This window comes from Salmo trutta, chromosome 30 (assembly GCF_901001165.1).
Source record: "Salmo trutta chromosome 30, fSalTru1.1, whole genome shotgun sequence".
NCBI classification, from domain to species: domain Eukaryota; kingdom Metazoa; phylum Chordata; class Actinopteri; order Salmoniformes; family Salmonidae; genus Salmo; species Salmo trutta.
This window is the reverse complement of record NC_042986.1, coordinates 3,072,039-3,086,490: the sequence shown is the minus strand read 5'-3', so window position 1 is coordinate 3,086,490 and position 14,452 is coordinate 3,072,039. Positions and strand designations below refer to the sequence as shown.

The following is a 14,452-nucleotide window of genomic DNA, read 5'->3' as shown; positions in this document are numbered from 1 at the left end:
AAGCCAACACTAATTCTGACAAAATCTAGTCTTGTCAACCATCTATATTGAACAAAAATAAAACAATTTCAAAGATTTTACTGAGTTACAGTTCATATAAAAGGAAATATTTAAACAGCATCTTGAAATGCCACACCTGTCAGGTGGATGCATTATCTTGGCAAAGGAGAAACGCTCACTAATAGGGATGTAAACACATTTGCTCACAAAATTTGACAGAAATAAGCTTTGTGTGTATGGAACATTCCTGGGATCTTTTATTTCAGCTCATGAAACATGGGACCAACACTTTACATGCTGCGTTTATATTTCGTTCAGTATCATTTTATACAGTAGCAGCAAATAAAATACCCACTGTTACCCCAACCCCTCTCACACATACAGATAAATAAACTGGGCCTCCCGAGGGGCTGTGCCACAACCGGCCGTGGCCGGGAGTCCCATAGGACGGCTCACAATTGGCCCAGCGTTGTCAGGTTTAGGGGAGGGTTTGGCGGGGGGGGGGGGGGGGGGTCTTTACCTGGCTCATCGCGTTCTAGTGACTTCTTGTGGCGGGCCGGGTCCCAGCAGACTGATCCCGGTCGCCAGTTAGGCGTTGTTTCCTCCGACACATTGGTGCGGCTGGCTTCCGGGTTAAGCTGGCGGTGTTAAGGAGCGCGGTTAGGCGGGTCATGTTTCAGAGGACGCATGACTCCACCTTTGCCTCTCCCAAGCCAGGTGGAGTTGCATCGATGAGACAATATTGAAATTTGTGACAAAAATAGGCAAAAATAAAATACAATAGTAAAACATGTATTTTTTTTTATATACAATAAACTACACTATTCACTTCCAATATTTACATCTACATCTGTAAAAATCTAGATATCACACATCTACAGTAAATCCCTTACACAGTGAGGGAAAAAAGTATTTGATCCCTTGCTGATTTTGTACATTTGCCCACTGACAAAGAAATTATCAGTCTATAATTTTAATGGTTGGTTTATTTGAACAGTGAGAGACAGAATAAAAAAAAAAAATCCAGAAAAACGCATGTCAAAAATGTTATAAATTGATTAGCATTTTAATGAGGGAAATAAGTATTTGACCCCCTCTCAATCAGAAAGATTTCTGGCTCCCAGGTGTCTTTTAAAGGGAGTGCTTGTAATCTCAGTTTGTAACCTGTATAAAAGACCCCTGTCCACAGAAGTAATCAATCAGATTCCAAACTCTCCACCATGGCCAAGACCAAAGAGCTCTCCAAGGATGTCAGGGACAAGATTGTAGACCTACACAAGGCTGGAATGGGCTACAAGACCATCGCCAAGCAGCTTGGTGAGAAGGTGACAACAGTTGGTGCGATTATTCGCAAATGGAAGAAACACAAAAGAATTGTCAATCTCCCTCGGCCTGGGGCTCCATGCAAGATCTCACCTCGTGGAGTTGCAATGATCATGAGAACGGTGAGGAATCAGCCCAGAACAACACGGGAGGATCTTGTCAATGATCTCAAGGCAGCTGGGACCATGGTCACCAAGAAAACAATTGGTAACACACTACGCCGTGAAAGACTGAAATCCTGCAGCGCCCGCAAGGTCCCCCTGCTCAAGAAAGCACATATACATGCCCGTCTGAAGTTTGAATCATTCAGAAGTTCATTGGCAGAGGACATCTGGGTGAAAATGTTGTGGTCAGATGAGACCAAAATGGAGCTCTTTGACATCAACTCAACTCGCCGTGTTTGGAGGAGGAGGAATGCTGCCTATGACCCCAAGAACACCATCCCCACCATCAAACATGGAGGTGGAAACATTATGCTTTGGGGGTGTTTTTCTGCTAAGGGGACAGGACAACTTCACCGCATCAAAGGGACGATGGACAGGGCCATGTACTGTCAAATCTTGGGTGAGAACCTCCTTCCCTCAGCCAGGGCATTGAAAATGGGTCGTGGATGGGTATTCCAGCATGACAATGACCCAAAACACACGGCCAAGGCAACAAAGGAGTGGCTCAAGAAGAAGCACATTAAGGTCCTGGAGTGGCCTAGACAGTCTCCAGACCTTAATCCCATAAAAATCTGTGGAGGGAGCTGAAGGTTCGAGTTGCCAAACATCAGCCTCGAAACCTTAATGACTTGGAGAAGATCTGCAAAGAGGAGTGGGACAAAATCCCTCCTGAGATGTGTGCAAACCTGGTGGCCAACTACAAGAAACGTCTGACCTCTGATTGCCAACAAGGGTTTTGTCACCAAGTACTAAGTCATGTTTTGCAGAGGGGTCAAATACTTATTTCCCTCATTAAAATACAAATAAATTTATAACATTTTTGACATGCATTTTTCTGGATTTTGTTGTTGTTATTCTGTCTCTAACTGTTCAAATAAACTTACCATTAAAATTAGACTGATCATTTCTTTGTCAGTGGGCAAACGAAAAAAAAAAAATCAGCAGGGGATCAAATACTTTTCGCCCCTCACTGTATAAACACACCATGACCTCGAGCTCAACAAGACGGAGCTGCTCTTCCTACTAGGGAAGGCCTTCCCGCTCCAAGACCTCTCCTTTCATGGTTGACAACTCCACAGTGTCCCCCACCCGGAGTGCAAAGAACCTTGGCGTGACCCTGGACAACACCCTGTCGTTCTCTGCAAACATCTAAGCAGTGTCTCGCTCCTGTAGGTTCATGCTCTACAACATCTGTAGAGCACGACCCTATCTCGTGCAGGAAAGGGGGCAGGTGCTAATCCAGGTACTTGTCATCTCCTGTCTGGACTACTGCAACGCACTGTTGGCTGTGTTCCCAGCTTGTGCCATCAAACACCTGCAACCTATCCCGAACGCTGCATGATGTACAACCTTCCCAAGTTCACCCATGTCACCCTGCACACGCCACTGGCTTCCAATTGAAGTTTACCTCCACTACAAGACCATGGTACTTGCCTATGGAGCAGCAAGAGGAACTGCCCCTCCCTACCATTAGGCTATGCTCAAACCCTATACCCCAACCCAAGTACTCCTTCCTACCACCTCCTTCTCAGCCCCATACTACCACTGCCTTTGCTGATGGCTACTATAATGCACTTACTATGACAGAGATAGCTAGGTGGGACAACCACATATATCTTAAGGATGAATGCACAAACTAAGTCGCTCTGGATAAGAGTGTCTGCTAAATGACAAATGTAATATCATGGCCTCGTTTACAGTGTATTCCTACTTAGTGTCTCTTTGCCTTCTCTTTTCTCTTCTGTTCCTGGTATTCAACAATCTTTTTGTGGAAAATTCCTGAAAAAAAAGGAGTAGATGATTAATTTACTCCTTTATGATAAGCAAACATATACCCCAGGAACAAGCTGGCTTCATTACCATGGTAAACAACTTCAGAAATGTTTAACACATAAGCAGTATCTTTCAAATACTGCTATGTAAGTATGTATAATAAAAAATAAAAAATAAAAAAAACTCTTGCTCGCACAAGCACCTTGCTGGGGGCTTGCTGGCTGCTGCTCCACCTCCTGGATAAACAGGTCAAACATCTGGGTCTGGAGGAATTTCTTGACAAAGTGCCGCGTGGTCTTGGACTTGATGGCCTTGTAGAAGGCTCTGCTCTGGAACACCCCCGGCTGGCCACTGCTGTTCCGCGTCACGTACAAAGCAAAATGGCCAACAGTCTTCACGAAGAAGGGCAGGAAGGCTTCCGAGACCACCCTGTTCAGCTCCTCCACGGCTGAGGGGGAAAGGGTACACACACACACACACGGTCCAGGTGGCTCCTCAGAGGGGTATCAATTTGGCAGTGCTCATGAGCCATAACACTCTGGATCTCCAGTACAACAGTAAGGCATCACGTTGACCTTCCACCAGTTTGTGTTACTATGATGACACATGCTAATTTTCCTTAACCGCTCATTACTTCAAAAAGATCAAAGAAAGCATAAAGCAATCTACAGGCAACTGCCAAAATAAAGGATATACCAACGTAAAGACAAAGTGTCTTAAAATCGGATGTTGGGCCACCACGAGCCACCAGAAAAGCTTCAATGCACCTTGGCATAGATTCTGCACGTTTATGGAACTCCATTCGTCCATGAGAAATTCCATAATTTAGTGTTTTGTTGGTGGAAACGCCATCTCAGGCGCTACTCTAGAATCTCCCATAAGTGTTCAATTGGGTTGAGATCTGGTGACTGAAACAAACTTTAAACCCCCCTATGCTCCTTTGAGACCTCTCAAAAAGTCAGATCTCTTCTAGCCATGGTAGCCAAAATAATGGGCAACTGGACATTTTTATACATGACCCCTAAGCATGATGGAACGTTTTAATTGCTTAAATAACTCAGGAACCACACCTGTGTGGAAGCACCTATTTTCAATATACTTTGTATCCCTCATTTACTCAAGTTCTTTATTTTGGCAGTTACCTGTATTTACAAAGGTTACAGTTAATAAAAAAGCATGTATTCATATCACATTTTAATTGTGTAATCAAAGTATGTCTGTCTGAACACCTGAGGTGGTACTGCAGGTGCAAAAGTGCGATAATCTCTGGACACTTCGTGAAAGAATACCCCATGCAACACCTCATTTGCATTTTGGATAAACAGCTTTTTTTAATATATGAAAATACTCACTGGCTTTTTCTTTCCTGTTTCTTAGTGCCTGCAGTATTTCATCTTGAAGCTTAGGGGGCAGAAGAGAGTTCTCATCCCCGATCTATGAAACAGAGGAACCGTATTCAATGGTATGACAAAGCAAAAAATACATTTCCCCCCATAGTTTTAAAGCTGCAATATGTAACTTTTGGGTGACCTGACCAAATTCACATAGAAATGTGAGTTACAGATCTGTCGCTCAATGAAAGCAAGTCTAGGAAGCGGTAAATCGGTTCTGTGTGCGTGTTATTTCTATGCTTCCCGTTCTTAAGTTTTGTTTGTGTCTTTTACTTTTCGGTTTTGTACACCAGCTTCAACACAGCTGAAAATTCAATATTTTTGTCATTGAAAATATATTCGAATGCGGATAATTTATTTTTGTTTTAGAGTTAATATCATGCAGTTCTACACATCTTGCCATGGGGCATAAAGAAAATGTTACTTTCTAAGCACGTTTGCAGCAATTCTATACATTTTGCCATGGGGCGGAGAAGAAAATTAGCTGTTTTACAGCCAATTTCCTACCATTGAACACATTTTGCCAAGGGTGGAGAGAAATGTTTGCAGTTTTGAATATGACATCTAAGTAAGACTAACAAAAACAACGGGGGCCCCCCGACCGGTAATTCAACTACAATTACTAAGTTTAGATAATTGTTAAGTTTGTTTTAATTGGCCTCTAGACTATGTTAGCTGACATGGGCTAATTGAGTGACTTTCAGTGACTGACTGACATAAGAGAAAAACTGCTGATGCACAACCAAGTTCCAAAATTGCACCTTGTGTATTCTACCTAGCAACAGTCAGTGAAGACCCCACCAAGTTATTAAAAAAAAATATATATAGTACCAGTAAAAAGTTGACTCAAACCCTTGAATGAGTAGGTTCTTCTTTCACTATTTTCTACATTGTAAAATAGTGAAGACATCAAAACTATGAAATAACACATGGAATCATGTAGTAACCAAAAATGTGTTAAATCAAAATATATTTTATATTTGAGATTCTTCAAAGTAGCAACCCTAGTTCCCACATATGCTGAGCACTCGTTGGCTGCTTTTCCTTCACTCTGAGGTCTGACTCATCCCAAACCATCTTATTTGGGTGATTGTGGAGGCCAGGTCATCCGATGCAGCAACCCATCACTCTCCTACTTCGTCAAATAGCCCTTACACAGCCTGGAGGCGTGTTTTGGGTCATTTTCCTGTTGAAAATTAAATGATGGGACTAAGTGCAAACCAGATGCAGAATGCTGTGGTAGCAATGCTGGTTAAGTGTGCCTTGAATTGTAAATAAATCATTGACAGTGTTACCAGCAAAGCACCCCATCACACCTCCCCCTCCATGCTTCACGGTGGGAACCACACATGCAGAGATCTGCGTCTCACAAAGACACAGCGGTTGGAACCAAAAATCTCATAATTAGACTCGACCAAAGGACAGATTTCCACCGGTCTAAGGTCCATTGCTCGAGTTTCTTGGCCCAAGCAAGTAGCTTCTTCTTATTGGTGTCCTTTAGTAGTGGTTTCTTTGCTGCAATTCGACCATGAAGGCCTGATTCATGCAGTCTCCTCTGAACAGTTGATGTTAAGATGTCTGTTACTTGAACTTTCCATCCATTCTGAGGATGGTAACTCTAATGAACTTATCCTCTGTCTTCCTTTCCCGTGGCAGTCCTCATGAGAGCTAGTTTCATCATAGCACTTGGTTTTTGCAACTGCACTTGAAACATTCAAAGTTCTTAATTTTCCAGATTGACTGACCTTCATGTAAAAAGTAATGGACTGTCATTTCTGATTATTTGAGCTGTTCTTGCAATTTGATCTTTTACCAAATGGGGCTAACACCTTGTCACAACACAACAACTGACTCAAACGCATTGAGGAAAGAAATTACACAAATTCTAGGCGACTACCTCATGAAGCTGGTTGAGAGAATGCCAAGAGTGTGCAAAGTTGTCATCAAGGCAAACGGTGGCTACTTTGAAGAACCTCAAATATATTTTGATTTGTTTAACACATTTTTGGTTACTACATGATTCCATATGTGTTATTTCATAGTTTGTCTTTTCACTATTATTCTACAATGTAGAACCATTTAAATATACTGCTCAAAAAAATAAAGGGAACACTTAAACAACACATTCTAGATCTGAATGAAAGAAATAATCTTATTAAATACTTTTTTCTTTACATAGTTGAATGTGCTGACAACAAAATCACACAAAAATAATCAATGGAAATCCAATTTATCAACCCATGGAGGTCTGGATTTGGAGTCACACTCAAAATTAAAGTGGAAAACCACACTACAGGCTGATCCAACTTTGATGTAATGCCCTTAAAACAAGTCAAAATGAGGCTCAGTAGTGTGTGTGGCCTCCACGTGCCTGTATGACCTCCCTACAATGCCTGGGCATGCTCCTGATGAGGTGGTGGATGGTCTCCTGAGGGATCTCCTCCCAGACCTGGACTAAAGCATCCGCCAACTTCTGGACAGTCTGTGGTGCAACGTGGCGTTGGTGGATGGAGCGAGACATGATGTCCCAGATGTGCTCAATTGGATTCAGGTCTGGGGAACGGGCAGGCCAGTCCATAGCATCAATGCCTTCCTCTTGCAGGAACTGCTGACACACTCCAGTCACATGAGGTCTAGCATTGTCTTGCATTAGGAGGAACCCAGGGCCAACCGCACCAGCATATGGTCTCACAAGGGGTCTGAGGATCTCATCTCGGTACCTAATGGCAGTCAGGCTACCTCTGGCGAGAACATGGAGGGCTGTGCGGCCCCCCAAAGAAATGCCACCCCACACCATGACTGACCCACCGCCAAACCGGTCATGCTGGAGGATGTTGCAGGCAGCAGAACGTTCTCCACAGCGTCTCCAGACTCTGTCATGTCTGTCACATGTGCTCAGTGTGAACCTGCTTTGATCTGTGAAGAGCACAGGGCGCCAGTGGCGAATTTGCCAATCTTGGTGTTCTCTGGCAAATGCCAAACGTCCTGCACGGTGTTGGGCTGTAAGCACAACCCCCACCTGTGGATGTCGGGCCCTCATACCACCCTCATGGAGTCTGTTTCTGACCGTTTGAGCAGACACATGCACATTTGTGGCCTGCTGGAGGTCCTTTTGCAGGGCTCTGGCAGTGCTTCTCCTGCTCCTCCTTGCACAAAGGTGGAGGTAGCGGTCCTGCTGCTGGGTTGTTGCCCTCCTACGGCCTCCTCCACGTCTCCTGATGTACTGGTCTGTCTCCTGGTAGCGCCTCCATGCTCTGGACACTACGCTGACAGACACAGCAAACCTTCTTGCCACAGCTCGCATTGATGTGCCATCCTGGATGAGCTGCACTACCTGAGCCACTTGTGTGGGTTGTAGACTCCGTCTCATGCTACCACTAGAGTGAAAGCACCGCCGGCATTCAAAAGTGACCAAAACATCAGCCAGGAAGCATAGGAACTGAGAAGTGGTCTGTGGTCCCCACCTGCAGAACCACTCCTTTATTGGGGGTGTCTTGCTAATTGCCTATAATTTCCACCTGTTGTCTATTCCATTTGCACAACAGCATGTGAAATTTATTGTCAATCAGTGTTGCTTCCTAAGTGGACAGTTTGATTTCACAGAAGTGTGATTGACTTGGAGTTACATTGTGTTGTTTAAGTGTTCCCTTTATTTTTTTGAGCAGTGTATAAAGAAAAACCCTTGAATGAATAGGTGTCAAACCTTTGACTGGTACTGTATATCTGAGGACCTTCAAAAGAGGGGCCCCGCCAGTTGCCCATTCCTGCTCTACACTATACTTGCTTGTCTTGTCAAACTGAAATTAGGCAAACGATTAGAATTTTAGCAACCAGGAAATGGTGGAGCGATTGCCTAGTCTATATGTAAGTGCAAAACAGTGAAAAAAAGAATTTCAATTCATAGCATGCGTTTAAGTAAATGCGATACTTAATTGTGTCTAAACGTAGGCCATTCGTTCCACTCTTTAGACAACACAGGACAGATATTTCAGACACTTACTTGAACTAGGAAAGTGTCCTTCCTATCCTCTGACAAGTCCACCACAAGCAGCTGTGTTAGGGAAAACAGAGCCTAGAATGAGTATTTCAACACCAATCCATCACTATTAAAACTAGACTCCCAAACTTTCCATCCAGTCATTCAGGGGCCCTCTCAAATCATCTATCCTTGATTCTTCGCATCTTCACCTCATCAAAATGCATTGGAGGAGAAGGTCTGAGGAGAGGGACCTTTGACCTCCTCCAATACTTTGAGGCGGCAAGGAAAGATTAATTGAGATAGACCGTGGCTCTGATCCAGGAACAACCCCTTAGCCCCTACCTCCTTGGAAGTTCCTGTGCTTTAACAGAGAGGCTAGCAGACTTTGCCATATTGCTTATACCTATCCAAGTGCCTAGGGGTAATAGGTTGTTTCTGAAAGGCCCACATTAGCAGCTCTAATGTTTAACGTTTCTCTGGTGCTAACATTGCTGTAGTCTCAGGGGGACATCCTTCTATTATTCAAAGTCTCTACCGTACTTTACCCCTGTTCAGAGTCTTCCTGCCGACAGGTTCCCATGGCTTTCGGAACGTACATGATCTGGGTGTCCGAGGCTAATGGGGGTGGGGGAACTCACGTCGGTCTGGTCCGTGACCTGTTCCATTAGCCGCTTCTGCACTCCCAGCAGGTAAGGGGTAGGGGCCATAACAACGTCGATGAGGATCTCAGGGACTATGGAGATGAAGGTGTGTTGCCAGGTGAATGGATAGAGGAGGGCAGCCACAGCGTGGATCACCTGGGACAGGGTGCTGGGGAGGGGTCAGACTTATTCAGTGTGTGTGGGTCACAGTGTGAAGTAGTTAAGCTCTCAATTGACGAAGTTGACGCATGCTTGTCTGAGACGACTAAAATAAGTGTGTGTGCGCAGTACCTGAGCTCCACGGCTATGAAGACAATGCGTCGCTCCATAACGGCGGCAGCGAACACCAGCACCACCTCCTCATTGGTCAAGCAACGGAAGAGCGTGCGGAAGTCCACGTGCTCCAGCCACGAGTCCAACGGCCGCGTCAGACTGATGATCTGGAGACAGTCAATTCTTATTTACACGTTAATACTGTGACCAACATGTTATATACAATAAGTTGATTTATTGTTTAATGGATTTCTTTATTTTCTTGTAATGCAAGCAAGCGGGGAACAACTTTACCTCAAGATAGTTCAGCCTCTTGATAAGCATGGCTTAACTCTTGGTATAATGGCAAAGATTTTGGAACGGCAGTCACAGGGTTTGAGTTCTAGTCGGGGTACCCTCCTAATTAACTACAATAGTACCATTGAAAGCATGTCCCAGCCACATCTGTGGCACAGTTGATTTTTCATGGGCATAGTTCAGCCTGAATTTTTCATAATGAGTGTACTTGCTGAAATATATAGCAGTTTAATAAAGTAAGCACACCTAAACTTACAGATACAATACAGCAACAACTAGAGTGTGTGGAGGTTAATTGTGAAAAAAAGGACCTGAAAGATGGAATGTTGCAGGATGGGATTGGTGTTAGTGGAATTTTAGCCCTGGGGGAACATTGAGTAAGAGGGCAGGTTCAGACACAGCACCACACACACACACACACACACGTCAGTGCTGTTGGCTCCTGCCATACCACACTTTCCCCAATGGTGCCAGAGCAGTAACTTGGGGTTATCCAAAATGAATGCAAATGACTAAACATACACTGTGGAATGTGTGTACACAAATGTCCACCATTCTTGCAGGCATTCATGTTCCTATTTTCATGTTGGCTGTGTGTGTCACCTCTGCCCTAGTGCATCTTTTCTTACCAGCATTATTCCAGGCTAAATGGATTTCCTTTTCAGTCAATGCATCGCCACCTGCTGGCATGGTCTCCTTTTTCACTAGTTGTGTGCGTGTCCATCCAACTGGCTTTGTGCATCTTGTTAGCGTTGCGTCTCCTAGATCTCTAGCGGTGTGCTTTATTTTTACTTCCTGTAGCGTGGAAGAGGAGTACCCCTCATCCAGAATCCCTTTTCTCCTGGCCTGGATGATCAGATTGGTGACTGGGCCCCCCCGAGTAGGTTTCCACCATATTGTCACCAATCAATGTAGACATTTCTCAACTTCTGGAACTGTGTATTCTAGTTCATTACAATAATTACAACCAATTATTCCCATCATCCTAATGTTTTGTTATGATGTGCCCTAATGAATACCACCCAGGTCTCAAGGAAGACCATGGAGTTATTCCATGTCATTTCAGCAAGCCATAAAACATTTAGTTGAAATGAAAATGTGAAACTAATTGATTGCACCCAATTTGGCCCTTTTATAGGACTCACAATATTCAACAAATATAGTACCCAACATACAATTTGGACCTAACATCATCCTACCATTGGGTAGACATGATGAATCCAATAAAATAGTCAGCAGTCACACATGGACCTCCTAAACCCCCACGCCAATTCCACCCCAACAACCAGTATACAGTATCAGTTCTCTATATCTGAGAAGTAGTATGGAGCTGCGGCTTGGAGTTTTGCTTACTCACCCATTCAGTGTATTCCCTGTGATTTATGTTTTTTCCCCCCTGTTCAGAGAAATTAGCCATGGAAGTCGTTTGCATTATATACCATAAATTAGTGTGAAAGTACCAGGGGTGTTTCCATTATGGAAACCGTTCACCGTTTGAGAACCAAACGGAAGTAAACAGAGTAAAACAAGAGTTTATATTGGACAAATTCAGGTAGGTCCCTCCCTGTTCCGTTTAAGAAACCTTTTGCAACAGAATCAGCGTAAGGAATACGCCCCCAGGTTTTGCCCACTAGATGCTGCTGTTCCTGCCACACCCTTTTATACATTTTCCTGAAAGCAAGTCCTCCTCTTAGAAACCTAATGCTTCAACCCAACTCTACTTGAATAGTCCAACAAATGGCAGCTCTGAGGGCGATCCCTATGGTGCAATTCTCATATGAAGACTTTTCCTACATGCCCAAAACTTTTATGGCGAAATGGGCTATGACTAAAATGTTGAGACAGCTAATAAAATACAATTATAAACCATTGCATGGCAGTCATATGTTTTTCATTACAATTACTAGAAAACATCTTTATATGTAATGTGATTAGTCATATTTACCATTAAACCCAACACCAGAAAGTGTGTTCGGGACTTTTACCATTGAAGACCATAACATTGAAACCATTAGAACTGCTGTAGCCTAATGGTTTGCTTGTTCACCAGGAATTGTCTAACTAATCCAGACCCTTTTTGAAGAGAATAAACCACAGAGTGTCCGTTTCCTTGACACAGATTAAGCCTAAGGACAAACTGAATTGCTTTCATAGAGGACTGGCTTCAATTGTGAGAATGACCACACAATTTATTTTCATCAGCAAAAGCTATTGGTTTTCTACCTAAGGTTGCAAAGAAAATGTTGCGATTAAAATGAATAAACAAGAGACCAGAATAATTGATAAATGGCCTTGGCAGTAGCAGGAAGAGCGACATGTAGCGGGCAAAATCTGGTACTTTCACACTTATTTATTGGAAATAATGAAAGAGACTTCCATCAGGTGAAAAATCATCACATTCACAGGGAATACATTACATAGGATAAAGAAGCAATAGTTCAAGCCGCAGCTCCATACTAATGTTCAGACAGAGAAATGATACTGCATACTGGTTGTTGGGGTGGGATTGGCGTGTAGGTGCTCCGTCGGTGGCTTTTGAGCAATTCATTGGATTCCTCATGTCTTACTCATTGTTAGAAATAATTATGGTCCAAATTGGATGCTAGAGATGAAATTATATTTAAACAAAGTAATGTTTCAGGAATGCTAATTACCTGTTTCTAACTAATGAAATTATTTAAACACAATCTGAGATGGTAGGTGTCGAAATCGTCGTGCTTTACTAACTTAGTAATGTGCCTAAGTCAGGGTGCTAACCTCGGTGCCCTTGTCGGGAATGAAGCTCTTGATCTTGACAGTGTTGCCTGGGGCGGGGAATGCTGCCTCCCTAAGGCTCTGCATGAACGGGTAAATCATCGCCATGGAGATCTGGTGTCGCTTCTCCACCTCGTCAAAGATCTGCACCAGAAGACCGACAGGAATATTCCAACTCAGATATCGTCATTGGATTGTGCACCACTGGAGTAATAACAATTACCCTACACACACATATACATTTCCTCAGTGCACATTTCAGTGGGTGACCTTTTCAAGCCCTTCACAAAACCAACAGAAACCACAATGAATGGTGCAGCAGTAATAAGTATATGAGGAAGTAAACTGTGGGGCTTAGTATTCCCACTAGCCTAAGAGGTAGTGTAGTGGTGGTGTGTGTCAATATTCACGTCAAAAGACTTGGGGCACCACTGAAAAGCAGTGAATTATGATTTTTTTTTAAATCAGCTTCAACTTTGACCACAGACAGGGGCTAATGATAAAGTGCCACAAAGAGGGAGAACATATGAACCGTACCAACTAGGACATTTCAAACCCCCCATACCAGTCTAATAGGCTCATACATCAAAGTAATTCTCTCGTACCATAACACATCGTTACTTAAACACAGCAACGCAGTCCAATTTCACACACGACTGAATAAAGGTATGAACAGTTGTCAGAATTGCGAGAGGTGCCCATCACATCCAGTTCCACTTAAGTGGAAGAGTATCTTTTTATTTTTTCCGATAGGGGAGGTTATGTGCTGTTGACATTTCCAAGGGAATTCCACAAAACTGTGATAAGGTGAGAACTACCTTGGTCTTAGTAGCTTTAAAGGGATAGTTAACTTTTTAAAAAGTCTTAAATTATTTTACCGACTTACCTAGTGTTGTCGTCTCGTTCAAACTGCTTTTAAGTTTGTTCGCTGCTTATTTAGCAATGGCCAGAATCTCCTGGCTAGCATTTTTGGAGCATGTAGCAGTGTATGGAAATTGATTGTATCAGTTCAAAAACACAAAAAAGTGGCCTATATCACCTTAATGGTGAAATCTGAGTAAGCATCGTTACACCCAGGGATCTGCCCAGTTCAACTCATCCATGCTGCCGTCTCTGTGCAAACACTCATTGACAGCCGAAAGCCAATAAACTTTGAGCGGGTTACCTTGGAGAAGAGTCCGAAACAAGCCAGCCTGCTAATGATGCAGAAGGCTTCGGGGGGGCGCGCTCCGTTGCCGTGGGGCTAGACGAGAACAATGGAGAAAGACAGAGGGAGAGAGGAATAAGGAGACATTTGTCACACTATAATAAATCTTGAAGTAGAGCATCTAACCAAAGTGAAACTTACTAGTAGCCTTCTGCAGTATCCATTCCTTCTGCTGCCATCGATCTCAGTCAAGACAAAGGAGAATGTCTCACTAGAGAAATGTGTGAAAGAGTATTTATATTTGATTATCAAACACACCCAGCTTTCCCACTAGGAAAAATTATGGACATTCATATCAGGTGCAGCGTTACCTGTGGTACTCTGTTAGGGGGGCCCAGCTGATCCCCTCAGGGAAACAGAAGAGCGTGATGGCCTTCAGGGTCTTTTCCTCCTCCTCTCTTTGGAATCTCACCATCCCATCCCTCTGTGAGAGAGAGAGAGAGCGAGAAACAGAGCGAGAGCAACCGAGAGTTGGAAAGTATTCAGACCCCTTCCCTTTTTCCACTTTGTCACGTTACAGCCTTTTCCTCAATCTACACACAACACACCATAATGAAAAAGCGAAAACAAGTTTTGAATTTTTCAGACCATTTACTATGACTAGAAATTGAGCTCAGGTGCATCCTGTTGCCATTGATCATCCTTGAGAT

The 14,452-nt window shown here is 43.5% G+C and overlaps 1 protein-coding gene across 2 annotated transcripts in view; it reads right to left on the bottom strand.

Annotated features, from left to right (window-relative positions):
• Nucleotides 1-2,399: 2,399 nt before the first annotated feature.
• Nucleotides 2,400-14,452, bottom strand: part of LOC115168956 (DENN domain-containing protein 2D) — a 44,673-nt gene continuing 32,620 nt past the window's right edge. For both annotated transcript variants that reach the window (XM_029724520.1, XM_029724519.1), the window contains exons 5-14: nt 14,114-14,226; nt 13,944-14,013; nt 13,761-13,838; nt 12,599-12,739; nt 9,563-9,711; nt 9,269-9,440; nt 8,652-8,702; nt 4,613-4,694; nt 3,463-3,708; nt 2,400-3,266 (exon numbers count right to left, since the gene is read on the bottom strand). In XM_029724520.1, coding sequence (XP_029580380.1) covers nt 3,199-3,266; nt 3,463-3,708; nt 4,613-4,694; nt 8,652-8,702; nt 9,269-9,440; nt 9,563-9,711; nt 12,599-12,739; nt 13,761-13,838; nt 13,944-14,013; nt 14,114-14,226 — 1,170 coding nt within the window. In that variant the 3' untranslated portion in view covers nt 2,400-3,198. The remainder of the gene's footprint in view (nt 3,267-3,462; nt 3,709-4,612; nt 4,695-8,651; nt 8,703-9,268; nt 9,441-9,562; nt 9,712-12,598; nt 12,740-13,760; nt 13,839-13,943; nt 14,014-14,113; nt 14,227-14,452) is intronic.